At 32.6% G+C, this 20730-nt stretch overlaps 1 protein-coding gene across 4 annotated transcripts in view; it reads left to right on the forward strand.

The window, feature by feature from the left end:
* The first annotated feature begins 7 nt into the window (after window positions 1-7).
* exd (PBX homeobox extradenticle) overlaps window positions 8-20730 on the forward strand; it is a 620888-nt gene continuing 600165 nt past the window's right edge. For 2 of the 4 annotated variants that reach the window (XM_074138534.1, XM_074138528.1), the window contains exons 1-2: window positions 9-814; window positions 1291-1364. In XM_074138534.1, the coding sequence (XP_073994635.1) occupies window positions 615-814; window positions 1291-1364 (274 nt within the window). In that variant the 5' untranslated portion in view covers window positions 9-614. Of the gene's footprint in view, window positions 815-1290; window positions 1365-20730 lie in introns of all 4 variants that reach the window. The other 2 variants (XM_074138519.1, XM_074138544.1) reach the window with 2 other exon arrangements.

The raw sequence follows: 20730 nt of genomic DNA on the forward strand, positions 1-20730 counted from the left end.
GGCCATCTTTGTTTCCCCATCGTAAATCATGTGTTTTAGTTTCTTAATGTTATTTTTCTTTCTACCTTTACGGACAGTAATCTCCCGGTAGGTGTCTAAAGCACATATCAATCACTTAAGGTCCGGTTCATGTAGTTATTTTGTTTATACCAACATGTGCTCTTTGAATTTGGTCGGTAGGCGTGGCTTAGACAAGCGTGATTTCTTCTAGTGTTAGGGGAGCCATTATAGTTTGTAGTATAAAATACGTTTTTCATTTTTCGACTTGTGCTCGTCACCAAAGCATTGTAAATTCAAGCATGTTATCGTTTTCAAACACATAAAACCTTTAATACTTACAGTGTATACGTATGAGTTAATGCAGAATCGAGCGGTTCATATTTGTAGAGTAGGTGGCGCTAGAGTTATTAAGAACGGAGCGGTCAGAAGCCAGGCGCATAGGTTGCTCTGCGATTGGCCGCTTTTAGTAAGCTCACTTCCCTTAATGGCTGTGAAGGTTTTATTGTGAACAGACAGTGAGCAGGGCATTCCGCGGCTCGGTAGTTTAGTGACATCGCGTGGTTACTCAGTGTTGTCAATGGAAAAGAAGATTAGTGCGTGTTAGTGTGTGCAGCATGGACGATCAGAATCGCATGATGCATCCTGTGCCCGGCCAAGTTGGTATGTTGCCTCAAGGATATGGTATGCAGCCTGTGGACCCTAATCACGGGGCACCTGCTACCCCAGATCAAGAAACAAGAAAGCAAGACATCGGCGAAATTCTTCAACAAATAATGAACATCACAGATCAGTCACTGGATGAGGCTCAAGCAAGGTAAACAAACACTATAAACATAACCTAACCTTCTGACAGTTAGATTCCCTTTTTTTTGCCGGTGCTGTGATTAAATGCAATTATATAGCCAGTGTGTTAGAATCACGGGTTGAATTTGCCTTATAAATCAAAAATTTAGAGCTACAAGAGGGAAATCAGTTAGATATAATGAGGTCTGTTGTGATAGGGTAGTGTAAACAATCTCTATTTTTACTGTAGCTCCCTTCTTTCTTTTAAAATCATACAAATTCTGCTCACAATTGAAAAAAAATAGTTTAGTTTATTCCATGTGACAGTTATTTTGTTGAAAGGATAACCTAAAACGAAGTTAACGTATTGTTACTGAACATGCATAACCTGACATGTTTTTTATGAGGGCATTTCAGATTAAATTTGTAGTACCTTTTTCATTGAGTTAAACTTTTTTTAAAAAAAACTATAAACAATGTAGTAATTAAATAAATCGGTTGTTTCAGAAAACACACACTAAACTGTCACAGGATGAAGCCCTCGTTATTTAGTGTTCTGTGTGAAATCAAAGAGAAGACTGGTGAGTTGATTTATTTATTTTCATGATTCACTGGTCCATCTTTTGTTGTATTAGCATAACATACAATGTTCTTCAATTAATTGCCTTTATGTTATCATTAAAATGTTTATGAATACGGTGATATTATCATTGCCATTCTTCCTCGGCATTCTCGTTGCTTCAAAGTCATTCACTCTTTTACCTTACATTGAACATTTTGTTTAGGCAGTTGCTCTCTGTTGAATGTCATCGAAAGGAATCCTTATTGTTAATTATTGAAATTGTTATTCTAAAGATACAAAACGATAACTACATTTTAAAAATCCACATTTTTAGTCTTTTAATTACCCATGGCAAAAATAAGGGCGGTTCTTTTATAGGGCCTAATAAAAAATCATATTTTTTGGGACTTTTCATGATTAATGGAAATCGGAAGGTTCTGAACCTAAACAATGATACAAACTTTACCAATCAATTCATGTTAAGTCGCGCATTCAATCCAGTAGAAATTTAAAATCTTTTAAATTGCACTATTTAATTGGATGAATAAATATGATCCTCGTGCTCTTCTAATTTCTCTAGATAGGATTTAATTCGAATGAGAAATTGCATTCCTTTTTACTCTCATCTCGCAAATGATGTTCGCTGCTGTAGTTTCTCAGTAAATAACACCGCGTAGAACTTAACAAAATGTGTTCAGAAATAAAAAAAGTGCTTTAGTTCTTTATCTTAAAAAAAATAAGCAAACACTTATTTGCTGCATTCAAAGTATTCTATTCAACAAAAAATAAACCAGTTATATTTTAAACAAAATAATTTTTAGGGAACCAACTAGTACCCTTTTTTATGATTTCATCCATGGAATATATCCGTGTTTCGTTTAAATTTTTGGCTTAATGGTATAGTTTAAATGAATAGTCACGTGCCCGTTAGGAATTTGTCCAGTAAAATATTCTGTAATCCTTTTGGCATGGAAAGTAACTTATAGACTTAGAAACGATTATTATATTTAATGAAATTCAAAATAGAAAAAAATATATAGAAGAATTAGAGTAGCATGATTTGTTTAAGAAATCCAATATTTTTGCTATAAATAAGTAAAAATAAAAAAGATAAAAGTAATTCGCGTAAAAATGCGTAATATTATTTAATTAAATTAATTCGGGTAAAAAAAAAATTAAATAAAAAAAATACTTGTCCAACATTTTTCTGTCAGGGTAATTAATTAATTACCTACTTTTCTTTAAATAAAAATAATTTGTCTTAATTAAATTACATTAATTAAAGTTTTTTTTGAGTTAATTGTTAGGCTAAAGTAATTGTGAAATCTGGATATACTAAATGAGCGTCATGTCCAAATTTGATTGACACTAATTCTAAGGTAAAGAGACATTTTTTCTGCTTTCCTTCGTTAGGTAATGTGAACCCCTGTCTGTTTCTCATTAAGCCAAGCAAAAACGTATTCTTTTTTTCTTTTTGTATTTTTTTTTTTTTTAAATATATAAATAAAAAAGTTGGGAATTTTTTTTTTATAATTGTTTAATTTTTCATAATAATAAAAGAAAATATTTAAAGAATTTTAAAAAAGAACGCGTTTGGAAGGGTAGTTGAGTTTAAGGTAAAAGCGGCAGATAGTTGGCCGGCTTAGACAGCGATGGTTGGCGGGTAAGTGTTGCCGACGTGTGGCTGGCTAGGGGAGTCTCTTCCTTTATATCACCCAGTCTCCTCTGTGGGGCTTTTCCCCAATACTACTTCTATACAGGGCTTTTGCTACCGCGTTTATAGTAGTCATTACAGTTTTACAGCCTATACACTCAATCTATACAGCCTTACTTTCAGATTAGAAGTCCACAAACATCCCACATCAAAACTCCTTTGCTCAATGTCCTAAAAAGACCTTTCAAACTGATTTACACCTTTTCTTTTCCCCGTACTATTTAAATAGACAAGCTGGTTTACAACATTCAATGCAGTTTTTGCTCCTTTCACTTTCTTATTTTATTAAACCATTAAATTTAAGTTTTATTATTTTTTTTTATTTGCTTTATTCAAGTTTTTTGGACATTTTTTTTCCAATGATAGTTTTTTTTTAAGAACAATACAGATTTGTTTTTTTAATAAATTTTAAAAGTTTGTCCCCAAATATTTTGTTATAAAACGTTAAGGTTTAAGGCTTTAAAGATAACTATATAGAAACAAAATAAAAAGTAGCCTTTTCGGTATAATATTTGCATTATTGCGTTGGCAGTGGGTGGAAGTGATTTAGTATAGGTTAAGAGGTCCGTATGTTGAATTGATCCGCTCGTTGAAACCATCGTTCTCTTTCATTTTGTTTGCATAAATATCTTAACTTTTATGTATTGAATAGTAATAAAATTTAATTTCCGTTTTTTTTTGTTAGTCTTAATTGAATCTCAAATCTCTGTTTTGATTTTTCTTTTATTATTCTTTTCAAATTTATTTGGAGATTTATGTAGTTATGTTGAGTAAATAATTTACAGTAAGTGTTTAGTTGAGTAATGGAAGAGAGCAATCTTAGAAACATTTAAAGTTACTTACTGATATATTTTTAGGATCAAACGCAAAATGAAATCTAACTTACTGCCTATTATTTTACATTTATTCATTTATGGAGCTTTAGTATTTTCTTGAATTTCTTTTTTTATTTTTTCCAACTAGATACTGAATAGTTCCGCATAATTTTTAAATTTTCCAATGTAACTTTTCTGGCTGTATTCAAATGCAAGCAACAAGCGTCCATGGTCTAGTACAAGGATGAGCAACACGCGGCCCGCCAAGCATTTCTAAAATTGAACTTATTTTATCGACTTTCTCCCATCAATATATTGTTATAAAATTAATTATAATAAAATGGTCGTACATACTAAACCTACATATTTTTTTATGGCTAGTTACTTGTCGACGACGTTTTTAAACATGCAATACGAACGCGGCGCGTCTGCGCGATTTTTTTTGTGACGAGATACACACTTGTCGGTGACTTGTTCAAGCATGCAATACGGACGCGATGCGTTTCGTACGAAGTTTCGTAAATTATTAATAAGAGTTGATCTATGTGCGGCCCGCCAAAAAAAAAATTAAATTTAAATTGGCCCATTGATTAAAAAGGTTGCTCACTCCTGGTCTAGTAGACTTCTCAACGCTAAGTTTACAAAGCAAAACTGATTTGATTCCCAATTTAAGGCATGGCTGTTAGGATTTAGCCAAGCTATTTATCCCCGGATACCTAATTAATCGCAAAATAAGCCTTAGTTTAAGTAGCATTAAGTTTCTTTTCTCTTTACAATAATCAGTTCCGAAAGGCAAAAAGCAGATAATTTAGATCTTTTTATTTTTCTGAAAATGGTTTTAAAGTATTAACTATCTGAAGTCTTACCCATTAGATGAAGACGTAAACGGTCCCAAGTTGGATATTGTCCACTGCTTTCGAATAATTTAGTTAACCCAAGTTACTATTATGCCCAAAATGAAGAAAAAGTATTTAGTAATAAAATAAGTAGGCAGACAGTAAATAAATATAAGTTAGTAGGTTATAAAAATAAACCAACTTTTATAATTTATTAAATATATACTTAATTTCATCCGTCAAAACAAGCGCGATTTTTATATTTCTGTCGCTAACTTATTTTCATCCACCATCAAAGATTCATTAATTCATTTCATTACTAAATTTTCAAAGAAGACTCAATAACTTTTTCAATACTATGTAAATATATTTTTTTAAGTTGGATGATTGCGAAGTAGGAAATTATGAAAAGTGCCTAAATAAATTTGAAATTCCCTGAATATTACAAGAAAAAGTGAAGATTTTGGATTAAAAAAATAAATAACCATAAAGATCAATAGCCTCGAGCATTTTGATGTAGAAAATTGCTACCGGCGACTTTTGTTTCTTTAGTTTTGAATTTTAACATAATTAAAATAAAATGAATTAATAATAAAGATAATGTTTATTATGTTAACTCTTCCAATCAGATTCGTTTATTAAAGTAGTTGAAAGTCTTTATTTTTGCCATTAAGACAAATATTTGACTTGGCAGGCTTCAGAAACGTTTGGCTATTAGTGAACATCGTAAATTTGCTCAAAAGTAACACTATGTCGCTTTTAAATACAACTTTATTTCTGAAAAATTAAACTTAAATAAATATTGCTAATATTAAAATAAATTATAAATTGAGATTAAATTTTTTAAAAAGTCCAAAACGATGATAAGTTAAGTTATATTTATCTGAAGAGCGGCCAACTAAATATTTGAAACCCCAGCTTGCCATTCTATGGGACCACTACTTGATAGCCAGTGGAGTGTAATGTATAGTCCAGCTTGTCTCAAACGACGCAATGCTTTATTGTAAATGAAGCAAGGGGGAGGAGACGATGTTTATTGAATGTTTTATGGTATTAATTTTCAAATTGCGTAAAAAAAAAAAAAAACGCCCTGGACAAACCCTAATCTTTTTGCGGCGGTAAGCGGGTTAACAGTATTATAAAACACATACATATATATTTTATTAAACTAAAAAACCGTTGGTACGTACGAGTAATTATTTGTTGCGAAGATGCTGAGTTAGTGGGTAAAAAGTAATGCGCGGATATTTGTAAATGTGCTTCTTGTTCGTCCACGATCTTTAATTAAATATCGGCCATTTTTTTTTTTGCTATCATCAACGGATGAAATGTGAACATAATATAAGTCTATGTAAATTATTCTGGTTGGTTTAATGAATTATTATAGTTGGTATTGTTTCTTCAGTTAGCGTTAGTGCTAAAGCTGAAATGCCTGAAGATATAGGATGTAGTTAGAGGTTGAAGACTGTTTCAAACAGGTAATTGGTGTCATTTGTTGTTGGACGGTGAAATTTACTTCCTTGATTTTTGGAGATGGGCCATCTTTCTGTTGAGGCTAAAGCCTATAGTACGCGAAAGGCCATCCGCTCACACCAGGAACCACTGTGCCTGTTCGCTCATTGAATTGTGCGCACACTCTACTTGCTTTTTTATTTTATTTATTTTTGCAGTTCTTTTCTCTTTTTTTGGCCGAATAAATAAAAGAAATTGCAAAACGCATTTCTTGTTTGGTTTGCATTTCTATATGGCTCTTTCTTCTACTTCTTCTTCTCTTCTGGTTGGTATCTCTGACTTAAATTACAGACAGAATATAAGCGGTAGAGGAGCTGGAAGAGGTAGTAAGCAGGGGAGAGTATAAGAGAAGCATTCAGATCAATATAGTGGCTGCTGGCTCTCTGGCGTGTCTCACCCTTCCAAAGGATCTCTTCAGCTTCCATCCTCTAGCACACTATATACTCTGCTACCGTCAATGCTACACTCCTCCATTCGCCGTGCTCTCTTCAACTTCCAAACAACCAACACAGCATCCCTCTTCACTCCTCATCTCCAGACTGCTTCCATCTCTTTCTCCTCCCTCCTCTTCTAGCCCACCTACTCACTTGCTCTTCACTCTTCTCTTTCCATCCTCCACACATTATACTTCCTCTACACTCCTATTAAAGCTCAAAAATATTCTACTCATATCGTCATTCCTCTGACAGTGTTCAATAAACCAAAATAACTCCCCCTCATCCAGCTTCATTATTATTAAAAAGAAAACTAACATAAAAAATAAATGTAATAGTACATACTTTAATCGATAAAAGTTTTATAACGTGGGTGTTTGAAAATAATGTAGAATTCAGATGTTTCAAGTAGTGCAGCGCAAATAAGCCTCAGATTCAGAATGAAGAGTTACTCGATCGAAATTCACCAATCCAGAGATTTATGTGTTCCAAAAATCTAACCTTGACCATACTCACCATTTATCTAATTTTTAAAACTAATCTTCAGTCTAAAAAAAAGTAAAGTAAACAACACGAAATAATTTTCTATCTAATGCATAAGTAAAAGATTCCGCCACCGGCTTTGCCGGTAGATTGTCCAATTTTTGTTTTTATCTCTCACATCCTGCCGAAACATTTGGCTAATGGCTTTAAAAAAACCTTTCAACATCTTTAACAACTAAACAAAATTCAAAATAAACTAGCAGGATCGAGAAACCAGCCATATTGAGGGGAGAAAAATGTTAGATAATTCAATATTACTTCTTCTGTAGAAGTCCATTAAATTGAAATTAATACATTTTCTCGTGCACTAATTTATCTCCATTTCAATTCGTTGGCAGTTTTGTTGAGGAAAAAATTTGGCACCTCCAAAAAATACAAACCGCGTAAAAAGAGCAAGAAAACAAGCACAAACATTGTTCGGATTCGTTTCTCCTCATTAAACCTATACGAGGTGTGTTCAAAAAGTAACGGGAATTTTCGTTTTTTGAAAAAAATATTTATTTATTCATCTACATTAATATTGTCGCCTTCAAAGTAGTCCCCTTCGCATACAATACACTTGTGCCAGCGCTTTTTCCAATCCTCGAAACACTTCTGAAACTCGATCTTTGTGATAGCTTTCAGCTCTTTCAGCGATTCGCTTTTAATGTCATCTATGCTTGTAAAACGACGGCCTTTTAATGTTCTCTTTATGTTTGGAAATAGAAAAAAGTCACATGGAGCCATGTCTGGCGAATATGGAGGCTGGGGCATCGTTAAAGTTTTGTTTTTGGCCAAAAATTCACGAACAAGCAATGAAGTGTGAGCAGGTGCATTATCGTGGTGCAAAATCCATGAATTGTTTTGCCACAAATCCGGGCGTTTTTTTCGGATTGCTTCACGCAAACGGCGTTGAACTTGTAGGTAGTACTCCTTATTGATTGTTTGACCTTGTGGCAAGAATTCATGATGTACTATGCCATTAAAATCGAAGAACACAGTGAGCATAACCTTCACATTCGACCGCACTTGTCGAGCCTTGTTCGGTCTTGGCGATCCAGAATGCCTCCACTGGGACGATTGAGCCTTAGTTTCGACATCATATCCGTAAACCCATGTTTCGTCACCTGTTATAACACGTTTCAGTAGATCCGCATCGTTGTCGACTTCATTGAGTGACTCTTGAGCAACTTCCATTCTCCGCTGTTTTTGTTCGAAATTCAACAATTTTGGAACAAATTTTGCTGCCACACGTTTCATACCCAAAACATCCGAAAAAATTTCATGGCATGAGCCAATTGATATGGCAACATCATCAGCGACTTCTCTGATTGTGATTCGGCGATCGTTCATAACCATTTCTTTCACTTTTTTCACGTTTTCATCGGTTGTTGATGTGCTTGGACGTCCAGGTCGTTCGTCATCTTCAACGTTTTCGCGGCCATCTTGGAAACGCTTATACCACTCGTAAATCCTTGTTTTACTCATAGCAGACTCACCATATGCCTTTATTAACATTTCACACACTTTATTTCATTTTTTACGCAAAATTTAATACAAATTCTTTGATCCATTTTTTTTAACAAAAAAAAATCGCCAAGCTCGAAAAACACGTCTAACCTTAACGGCTGCCACTTAAGAAGTAAACAATGAATATTACTAAAAATTTTATCGTACTTCAGGGGCATGTGTACCAACACAATAAAAAAAAAAAATTTTACAATCAGACTCTCCAAACCCGCGAAATTTAAAAATTCCCGTTACTTTTTGAACACACCTCGTATAACAAAAACAAAAAAAAATTCTTTACAAAAGTTGAAATCAACTCTTTATAAAACTTTAGATTTTCATTTAATCCATAAACTTAGGGAAAACGGATTAAATTTTTGTTAGACGGCTTTTTTTTTAAATAAATAATTTCATTGATGTATTATAAAGGGCGAGAAGAATTTAAATATTCTACCAAAAAACCAGATTTTTGTTTATATTATATTTATATAAAAAGCTATACCAGGATTATGTTGAAGTTGTTTGTTTTGGAGTATAAATGTTTTATAGCTTGTTATAGAAAAATATTACTTTTAATGCATTTGCTCAGTTTTAAAGTTCTTATGTAGATAGATAACATTTTAAAGTCCATTAAATGCGTTATTAGCTTTAGATTTATTTTGTTTTACGCTTTGTTTAGTTTTATTTTTAAAGTTATTTATTTTTTTGGCATTTAAATTATTTTAAAGAATTTAAAACTGTATAGGATAGGTTCACTTCTGTTGCAATTAGCATTGTTGGCTTTATTTCGTAGACTGAACTTATTTCACTATTTTTCATTTCACATGGCGACCAGGTAGCAATTAATTAAAAAAATCTTGAGTACTTTACAAATGAAAGCAGTTTTTAATTTAAATTGATCCGTATAATGAAATATTTCGCGCTTATTACTTTTAATTTAAGTGGCATCATTTTAATGGCGTCACACCGCTTGAAAAATTAAAATACAGATATCTTTACCAATGATTTCTAAAAGAAAAAAAAACTATTTTATAATAAGGTGTAAAATTGGTGTGCAGTAAACAATGATGAAATTAGGCTTAAGCAATGACAAAGAATTGGTATTGGTCCAAAAAATTAATTCATTTTATTCCTTTTTTTTACTTATTTTAAGTCTAAATTTCACAATTGTTTAATTGTCCTTCGCTAATGTTGATGTTATTATTTGGTTAATGAAATACTTATTTTTAGAACTTGATTGCCTAGTATCGGAGAAGGTTCTTCATATCCTCGAAAAAATTGGATAATGCCTTTACAAAACTATTGCTAAGATTGTTGATTGTCTACGCAATTTTTCCCTTTATTTCTTAATCGATTCTTTGGTTGTTCAAAGCAACATTTATGATTTATTGTTTAGTAATTTAAAAAAATGTTTCGAAGAATTGAGAAGTTCTAACTTAACGATTATTGAAAATATTTTTCCTTTTGCTAAGACTGTGTTGTTGGCTTCTATAGCAACTTTGTTGTGGGATTTGAGGTTGTAGGATGTGAATAGCATAGTTTTCTTTTTGTTTTAGTTCTCCTTATTAATTTGATTGTAAGCAGAAATATTCTCTTTGGTTGGATGATTGGTCGAATTTTTTGTTGAAATATTTTCGCAAATTGTACAGAATATGTTTTTAAATTTGTACAAAAACTATGTTTTCTAAGTGAGTGCTGGTAATCGGAGCATGTTCAACCACCAATTGTGAAATAGAAATCCTCTTCAGCTCAGTATTTCTAAGTGAATCGATTTTCTTGAAAGAATCACTAAACGTTTATTTAATGTGGGAAAAACAAACAAACGGAGTTATTTGCAAGAATATTGCGAAAATACAAATCATAAATAATACATAATTTTTGGTTAACTGATTTTGACTTAAATCTCTATAACAGATCGATCCCTCCTTCGTTTCTAAACTTAAATTATTCCGTTCATTTATCAAGAACTTGCAGGCTTACTGCGTAGATATTGGTTATTTCGGAAGATGATTGTACATACTTGCGTAGAAGTTCAATTTCTAAGTTTTGGCGGTCGAAGATTATACTTAAATATAATATAGTATTTTTATGTTATTTGAAGAAGTTAAAATATTTTATTTTATTATTATTTTTATTTTTTAACGATTTAAGGCGCGTCAACGCGGTTATTGGCGCCCGCAGCTTTTTTCAGTGCACTGCCGGCCTCCGGACAGTTTTATCTCTTTACAGACAACACTATCAATCACTGGCATTGAGGTGTAAGCTTATTGGAAGAGAAAATCTAAGGGCCAGCAGTTGGATTCGAACCCGCTAACCTCTTAATCCCTTGTCTCTCTTTCATTATTATTTGTATTATTAATTTATTAGGTGATAAAACATGTTTAAATTAGAATTAAATTTAAATTAATAATCTGGTGATTATATATTTCAAATGATTAATTAGGAAAAGTTGTTGATTTAATAAGTAAATAATTTTTTAAGTATATACGTAGAAAATAATGGGATTGAAAAAATAACTGCCATTTCAGTCTAGAAAAATTTATTTTGCCGAGCTTTCGACCTAGGGACTAGGTCATCTTCAGGGCTAGTTTACAAAGTAATACTATTACATTTCAGGGTTGGTGTGTCCATGAACAGACAAGACAGAAGACACACCAACCCTGAAATGTAATAGTACAGTCGAACCTCGCTTAACGAGCATAATTCGTTCCAGAACCTTACTCGTTAAGCGAAATACTCGTTAAGCGAAACAATTTTTTTCATTTAAATTAAAATAAAAGGGGATAATTGGTTCCATGCAAAAAGAATATTGATAACATTTTTTTTTATAACATTTATTTCGACTGTATCAGTGCATTAGATACGTGGAGAATATGAAACGCATATGCGTAAACAGGAATGACTAATCGAAGAATGCGCAGTTTTCGATGAGTCAGCGAAAACTGCACAGTCAGCGAAATGTCATTAGAAAACTATCGTTATGCGAAACATCGCACGCTATAAGAATCAATTTGTTTTACTCGTTATGCGAATTACTCGTTAAGCGAGGTGCTCGTTATGCGAGGTTCCACTGTATTACTTTCTAAACTAGCCCTGAAGATGACCTAGTCCCTAGGTCGAAAGCTCGGCAAAATAAATATTTCTAGACTGAAATGGCAGTTATTTTTTCAATCCCATTGAAACTATGAATCAGTCACCAAAAAGAATGAACAACAAGTAGAAAATAATGAATTATTCTGTGAATCTTATAAAAAAAAAATAGAAAGAGTAAGGAATGGAAGAAATTCCCAGTTTGTGGAACGTTAGATGTGGTTAGTCTGGAATAAGATGCTTCTCATGGTCATGTGAAAGAACTTCTGAATTCTGTAGCCAACACATAAAAAAGGAAAAAAATGAGATAAAAAAAAAGGCTTGGATGTAGGAAAATTGGTATCAATTTGCTATGGGTGACACAGGCGTGCTAACTACACTGGGCCTCTCTACATCGTCGCTCTAGAACTAACTTCCTGCTTCTTCATAGTAAACATCTTGGCTGTCAATTTTCTTTTCATCTTCTTTAAAAATCATAAACACTCAGAACGTATACATACATGAAGAAAAATACCCCCATTTAACCTTTCTAAATGTGCGATAAAGATTAAATCCCCCGTACAGTAGCTTTCCCAGATCTGCCGTCCGCCTCCACGTGATTATCCTTTATCACTTTTTTTTTATTTTAACCCTTCTTCCAGTATAACATAATATACTAATTTTTAATATATACTCGATCAGTTCCTACGTAGTACACTAACCTATAATTATAAGAGCTCTTCCCGGCCATATATAAAAGTAAATTGCACCATTAATTCTATATCGTAAATTAATCGATAACAGATTTTTTTTCTTTCCTTTCCTGTAGTATATCTTGTTCTTTCTTGGTAGTCTTTTTATTTTTAAAGATATAATATCATCTCCTGTAACGTCTAAATAATTAATTCAATTATTTCATTAAAAGAAAGAGGAAAAAAAAATCTTAATTTTTTTTATTAAAAGAGTTATTTGTTTACTTAGTTAGTTGTGGCAACATATTAAAAAATAATTAAATTAATTTATTTGGCGTAAATTTTAAATTAATTAAGATTCCCCCCCCCCTGTCAATGAAATAGTGTTATTTATTTATTTATTTATTATTTTATTTTGTGCAAAAGTCATTGTACTGTAACCGGTTTCTAAATTGCCAAGCCTTATATTAAATGAAGAAAAGTCATTTCTGCCATTAAAAGAAAAAAGACTTTTTTTAAGGAGGTAGAAGTCCGAGATTTCAAACTAAGATGTGAAAACTGTTTATTATACCACTTAAATCACTCTACCATGTTCACATAAATTAACTGCTATCGTATAGTTAGAGGATTAAATTTAATTTTAATGAAATAATTTTGATCTCGAAGTGGTTCCAGCTCGAAAATAGTGGTTAGTATCCCGGCTGACCGCCTTTCAATTGTAGTTGGTGTACTAAGCGGTTTGGGCTTACAGTATTGGTCTCAAATCGTTTAGAATAATTTGTTGAACGAGATGAATTAAAAATATCTTGCAAATTATGAATTTTAATTAAGAAAACTTATATTTATATCTTTAAAAAAAAAGCCAAACTTGTGTAGTACATTTCCAAAATTGTAAAATTGAAACTATGAATCAGTCACCAAAAAGAATGAACAACAAGTAGAAAATAATGAATTATTCTGTGAATCTTATAAAAAAAAAATAGAAAGAGTAAGGAATGGAAGAAATTCCCAGTTTGTGGAACGTTAGATGTGGTTAGTCTATTACGAGTCTATTCTATTACGAGAAATACGCCCAAACTTGTGATTGGGAACGATCTACGAGGGTCGTTTGAAAAGTCCGTGCAAAAATAAAAACTACTTAATTTTTTGGGGTAAACCTTTTTTATTTTTCAACATAGTCTCCTTTTAGGCTTATACACTTCGTCCAACGCTGCTCTAGTTTGTTGATACCTTTCGAATAATAGGATTTGTCCAAGTCTGAAAAATAGCCATTCGTTTCTGCAATCACCTCCTCGTTTGAATAAAATCTTTTTCCCGCCAGCCATTTCTTCATATTGGGGAACAAATAGTAGTCCGAGGGAGCCAAGTCTGGAGAATAGGGGGGATGTGAAACGAGTTGGAACCCTATTTCCATTAATTTTGCAACCACAACTGCTGAGGTGTGAGCTGGTGCGTTGTCGTGATGGAAAAGGACTTTTTTGTGGGCCAATCGTGGGCGTTTTTCTTGCAGCTCGGTTTTCAAACGGTCCATTAACGATGAATAATATGCACCTTTAATAGTTTTACCCTTTTCCATATAGTCGATGAGGATTATTCCTTGCGAATCCCAAAAGTCAGTCGCCATAATCTTTCCGGCCGAAGGAACGGTCTTCGCCCTTTTTTTGGCGCAGATTCCCCCTTGGTAACCCATTGTTTAGATTGTTCTTTGGCCTCAGGAGTATAGTGATGTATCCATGTTTCATCCACAGTGACGAAACGACGCTTAAAGTCCTGCGGATTCTTCTGGAACAGCTGCAAACTGTCCTTGCAACACTTCACACGATTTCGTTTTTGGTCAAGCGTGAGAAAATCACTCGACTTCCTCGATTCAAACGAATGCCAAACACAAAGAAATAGACCGATCTGGCTGAAACTTGGTGTGTGTTCTTCCAAGAGATGCTACTAACTAAACATAACCTCGATACGCGCCAGTAGAGCTATCTCTCTGACTTTGCACGAACTTTTCAAACGACCCTCGTAAACATAATTTTTACAGTACAAATGTTCCAATTTTTTTTACAAATATTTTTCACAGTTCTCAATTTTTCGGCATTGACCTAGAAAGCCCTTTAATAATGAATGCCCTTTCTCAGAGGTTCCTTCGAGTGGTACTCGTTCATAAATAAATTGAATCCACCACTTCTAAAATAACTCTTCATGGACGGCACCAGTTGTGTCTGAAGGATAGGGCAACAATGAAAAAAAAAAAAAATCAAAAGGGTTTTTCTTGCCGTGCCGAGAAACGAATATTTTTCTCTTTATGCTATTGGCCTATATGTTTAGAATTCAAGATGTAGAGAGGTAGAGGAGATAAAGTCGCCGGTAACCAAGAAATTAATATTCTCTCTTGCAGTTATTGAAGCGCTCAGGTTCAGTGGCGTGGTCACTATACAGTGCAGTATACAAACTGTTGCACCGAATACTTTCTCATGATGTAGCGAGAAACTCTAACTGAGAACAATTTCATACTGGTAAGCTCGTTGCCGTAAGTCACCTTTGGTTACTGTTTTCATTGATTCTGACGGAATGCTAGTTGGATACCTCTCACTTATGCCAATACTTTATATAGACAAAGTGAATTTCGTGCTTAATCCTATTCGAAATCTTGCCAGATAGAAATCTGCCGAAGTGTTAGAGGCGCTATCCGCAGCGGACAAAAGTGATGACAAAAATGATGAAATCTGCTTCTTCACGGACACATCGTAATATCTCCCAGTGTACATCTTTGGATGATGTCGAACTTCATTTTCCAAGTCTACTCTCAAACAAAGTGTTCCATCAAACTAATTTTTCTTTTGTGTTACTAATCCTTTCTGAAGAGAGATGCTTACATATCGAATACTAAAAAGAAATTTAGGGGCTTCAGGTAGCCAGCAGAAATGATATGCCACGGCAGTGTTCTCCAGCATTGCTGATCCTCTCTCCATTGATGACTTTGATGATAAACCGACTTCTGTACTTCTGAACAAATCATTAACTTGTTTACAGTCTAAAACGTAGTTTTTATAGTGGTATTTAAGCCAGAACTACGTAAAATACCTTAAAAATAATTAATATTTTTCTTTTTTCGCTCATAGTTATAACTTCTAATTTGTACTTATGGCAGTTTTCAATATACAATGCACTATAGCATTTTTTTTTTCGCAAAAATCGCAAAAAAACCATTTGGAAGTTTAAAAAGTGGCACCGGATTAACAGGAGTTCTTTACTCTCTAAATTTCACCCAAAATTCCTCAAGTTTGGAATGACCGAATGATTGAGGGAATCGTAATCACTCAATAGTAGCGCGTTAGAGTGGCACGAGAGATGTTTCGGCTCTTTGCTCTTTGTTCTTCTCATGCATCGATCCTTATTTCTATTCAAGCGAATCGATTGTCGCTATTTAGAAATTTGTCGCCTTCAGCTCACCAAGTATTTGTGAGTAATAAACATTTGTTTACAATATCGTCCGCCATTTTGCTGTACAATAAATTTACGGGAAATACGAAGGTATTCTTATCCCAATCTTTATACAGATTTTATTTTACTCCAAGAACCTTTTTTTTTGTTTCTCTACTTGTGAAGCTTGGCCTTTTCGATGGAATGCTGCAGTCTTATCTATAACCACTATTTACTCGGTGTAAAGTTTCTGTTTCATTAGAGAAAGAAAGTGAGTAAAATGATCCAAATAAGTATTTATTGTTCTATTCTAATTGGATGTTGGATAGGAATGTACACAAACAAGGAAATAATGGACACATTTAAATTAAGTTCGATAAAATTAAAAGTAATATCTTGTTTTAACATTATTTTACGATTTCCTGTAAATGTTTCCTTTTTAAATTGTTTTGAAATTATTTATTTATTTTTTTTTACAATTAACATTAATGAAACGTGTATTTCACATTAGTCTGTTAATTCTTACAAGCAAAAATAAAGAGAAGTCCTGTCTGAGAACGGTTGGGCAGCAATTTTTACTTACATTTTTTGGCATTTATTTAATTTAAAGGCTGAGATTTCGTTTTAGCTTAATCCATACGCCGTATTTCTAATTTTGAGGAAACTTAACTGTATATTTAAGTAGTTTAAAATTTTATTGTCGCTGCCCAAGATAATTTCTTCCTTCTTCTTTTTGCTGTTTGTGTTTTAAATACATGAATGAAACGGTAACCAAAGTACGCTAAATTTAGCATCTATAAATCTGTTTCCTTGTTGTACCCATGAGAAATGTATTTATTTATAACAATTTTGACTAAAAATTAAGTAAGTAAAACAAAAAGATCTAGTCATTTTCTACTTTTTAAGATAATGGAAATAAAAGGGCTTAATAGTAATAAATCGGTGATTGGAAAGTAAGTAGACTTTTTAAGGTATATCATTTATTTAAATATAAGCGTGAAAGTGAATCTATTCAGCATGCTATTTAGTTTACTGGGTAGGTCCTGCACAATGGCGTGCACAATTCATTTTTTTCTTTTTTTCTTTGATTTGCACAAAATTTATACAATTTTGGATAAAATTGTGTGTGTGTGTGTTTTTTTTAATGGTTATGATTATTAACGGTAATCAATTAAATCCGTAATGATTGTTTTATCTAAGCACACAACTTTTTGATTTTATAGCTTTTTGAAGGATTCAATTTTGTATTCAAATTGCTGGCCAATTTAATTGCAATTCTAAGAGATTTAGAATTTTGATTCTATCTTCAGAGATAGTATCATAACTTTCAAAAACACTCTTTTGAGTGTGGTAATAATCTCGCAGAAACTTTTAAATTCTTTACATACACTCGATGGTTCAATTTCTAAACTTGGATTTAGATCCGAAACATGTCAATATTACAAAAAAATCACTGATATTATTAGAGTATGTATTATTAGAATAGAATGAATAAAAAGTGTTCAGTGCAATGCGATAGAAGTTTATTTTATCTCCAAAAAGGCCCATCTACTCAAAATTTCGAATTTTTATTTCATTCATGTAATCGATTCACGCGTTTAGCCGCACCGATGTTATTTAAAAATGGTTACAGCGTGAACTAGAATAAATACTGAAGAGAAAACAGTTTTGGGCTATTTTTATCTTACATTTTTCTCGAAATCTCTTTAATCAGCATGATGCTGTAAATCAGAACGAGTTTTTAAAGAAACTTTGCGCCCTTTATGGGTTACTTTTAATGCCCTTTTATAGGTTTAGGTTTAAATAGATTTTATATTTAAATTTTTCTGAATTAAATTGGCATTTTAAAAATATTCTCGTGCTTTGAAATAATTCAATTTAAATTTTTCCGCCTTATTTTAAAATATTTACAAACTAAGTTAACAGTTAATTTAGGTTTTTTTTTTGCAACATTGTAGGTTATTTTTTTAAAATTTCACTTCAAGTTACTAAGGTATTTCTTATATAAAGTTTCTTGGTATTTTAAAACGTAATTTTCTTGAGATTGATATTTTTGTCAGTTTTTTTTTATTTTGAGTTTTATTAGCAGGGTTACATGACACTTCCTCACATCGTAGATATGTCAAGATAGATATTTATTTAAGCTATATGAATAGTGTTGGCCAAGACGCCATCTTTCTTGAGTACAAGTGGGCACATATCCAGAATTTGTTTTAGTAAAGAATGAACGAGACTGAGAAAGAGAAATAAGGAAAAAAAGTGAGACAAAACGCCTTACACTCGCATCAGTGGGACAGTAGTTTTTTAAAAACAAATTTTCTGTTCAAAAAATAGTGGCCAGAATTATAATGTCGGATGGATGTGCTCTTGGATTGGTGTAGGTCGTGGGTTATGTAATTTTTTTGTTTCCTCTTTTTTTAAATTACTTTTATTTTATTGGAGAAAAACTTATTAATATAGAATTTTATTACTTTTTCTAATTATACACTATATTTACTAATAAAATTATTAAATGGAAGCGATAAATAACGAAGTAGGCCACTCTCCTCATCTCTTTTATTGCAGTAAATCATTTTTTATGTTTCTAGAAATCATCACCGAAATATTTATTTATTTTTTTTGAAGTATTTACGCTTTATCTTCATTTATTTAATAGAAGCTGAGATTTTTATATTAGCCACATAATGAAGACATATTAATTTATTAGGCTAAACGCACTTTAAATTAAAAATAAATTATTTGACTTAGTTTCAAGGGAGCTAATTATTTCATTTTGATCCTGTTCGCAAAGTGTAATAATTTCGTTTTTAATGGAACCTTTTTCTTTAAATATGTTTCAAAATTAAGCTGTAACTTTTTTAATTTTTTATTAGAGTTTATTTTCAAATATATATGTATTTTTAATTATTTATCAAGCACAACTAAAATACATCTCTAATATTATTATTAGCGCTACTTTGTCAACTTTTGACTATTTATAATAACATTTAAACCGCTCGAAAACTGTAAATAAACTAATAATTCTTAACACTAAACCTGCCGACATTTATGCATAACTATTCCTACGGTGACCAGTCAAATGACCGGACTTTAAAATCACTAAAATTTCTTATTTTAGAATAAAGATATTAATTATTTAACAATGAAAAAGCGTAGTTTCTTTTGTTTAAAATTAATTCTCGTAGATTTACTCTTTTTTGCATCATTTTTTTATAATTATAGACTTCTCAATTGCAAATTTCCCGCATACGTATTTTTTACAGTTTAGACAGCATTTTTTAGTCTTATTGCCTTTGCAGTACCTTATTTGGCTATTTTCCGACCATTTGTTCGTGTACTAATATTTTTCATGCTTTTGCAATGGTTACACAAATTTTGCCTTGAAATTTCACTTCTGGTAGTTTATTTATACCAAATCCACGCATTTATCCCTGCTAAGTCTAGGATATTGAAAACTATTTGTTGAGGCCATCTCCGAAATTTTCCACGGTTATATTTCTTCCACGAGCTGTATAAATTTCTGCTAATTTCAAAGCGACCAACTCCCCAAGCAAAAATGGAAAGCCTTTTATTACATCGAACGCTAGCCAAGATTTGATACCAAATTTGTCCGGTTTATTTGGCGTGAACTGAGTAAATCTGCATCTTGACTTTGTTGGGAACAAATGTCCTTGGAAGAGATATGTGCTCTTGGTTAGAACAGTTTTGACTGTTCTCAACGAGTTTGTTCCAAAATTTAGAAATCAAAGCAAATTTATCGGTTTGTAAACGATTATTTCTTTGATCCACTCGAATGAACCTCAAAATTTCCGTCTACACATTTCTGCTCATAGTGTTTGAGAAGAATGCTCGTCCCCATTTTTTGTTCCATAGAAAAGGGCAATATCGTACATTTTTTGCCTCACATGCACCACACGCAAACAATAATCCGATAAATGCATTATCAAATTGAGTTTTCGAGAGAATTCTGTTACAAAAAAATAATAATAAAATAAAATATTAAAATAAGTAAATAAAATGAAAATATTCAGCCGGTCAAATGACCGGTCGCGGTAGTTAAGACGGACAACATATTTTTCTCAAAAATCAAATATTTGGAAAAGACGTGAATTTTAAAAAAACAATTGTATACATACGAGGGACGTTTGAAAAGTCCGTGCAAAGTCAGAGAGATAGCACCACTGGCGCGTATCGAGGTTATGTTTAGTTAGTAGCATCTCTTGGAAGAACACACACCAAGTTTCAGCCAGATCGGTCTATTTCTTTGTGTTTGGCATTCGTTTGAATCGAAGAAGTCGAGTGATTTTCAAAAAATGAACGAAAAAGAATTTCGTGTGTTGATTAAACACTACTTTATGAAAGGCAAAACGCCTGAGGTGACTAAAGAGAAGCTTGATAAACATTATGGTGACTCTGCACCTTCGATTAGAACAGTTTATAAGTGGTTTCAAAATTTTCGGAGTGGCCATATGGGCACAAGTGACGCTGAACGTTCTGGACGCCCTGTTGAGGTTACTACTCCAGAAATCATTGATAAAATCCATGATATGGCGATGGATGACAGAAGAGGGTCATTCCATGTCAAATCAACACGGGGTCTGAACCTCACCATCTCGGATTTTCTTGAAATTTGGCACATGTGTACTATTGGTATAGACTTGGAAAAATATGAAATTTTACTGTGATATGTCAACTGGTTTATGAGTTACAGGGCTGTAAAGTTGCCAAAAATGGGCCGAAAAACAGGGAACCCCGTGTTTTTGAATTACTGTAGAAGCTTTCCTAAGTGAGCTACAGACTTGGGATTGGTGTCATTTTATAGCATATATAATGCCCTTTCCTGTGATATGCGACACCATATGGGT

Source organism: Rhodnius prolixus, unplaced genomic scaffold (assembly GCF_049639745.1).
Source record: "Rhodnius prolixus isolate KJV_2025 unplaced genomic scaffold, Rpr scaffold_1, whole genome shotgun sequence".
NCBI classification, from domain to species: Eukaryota; Metazoa; Arthropoda; class Insecta; order Hemiptera; family Reduviidae; genus Rhodnius; species Rhodnius prolixus.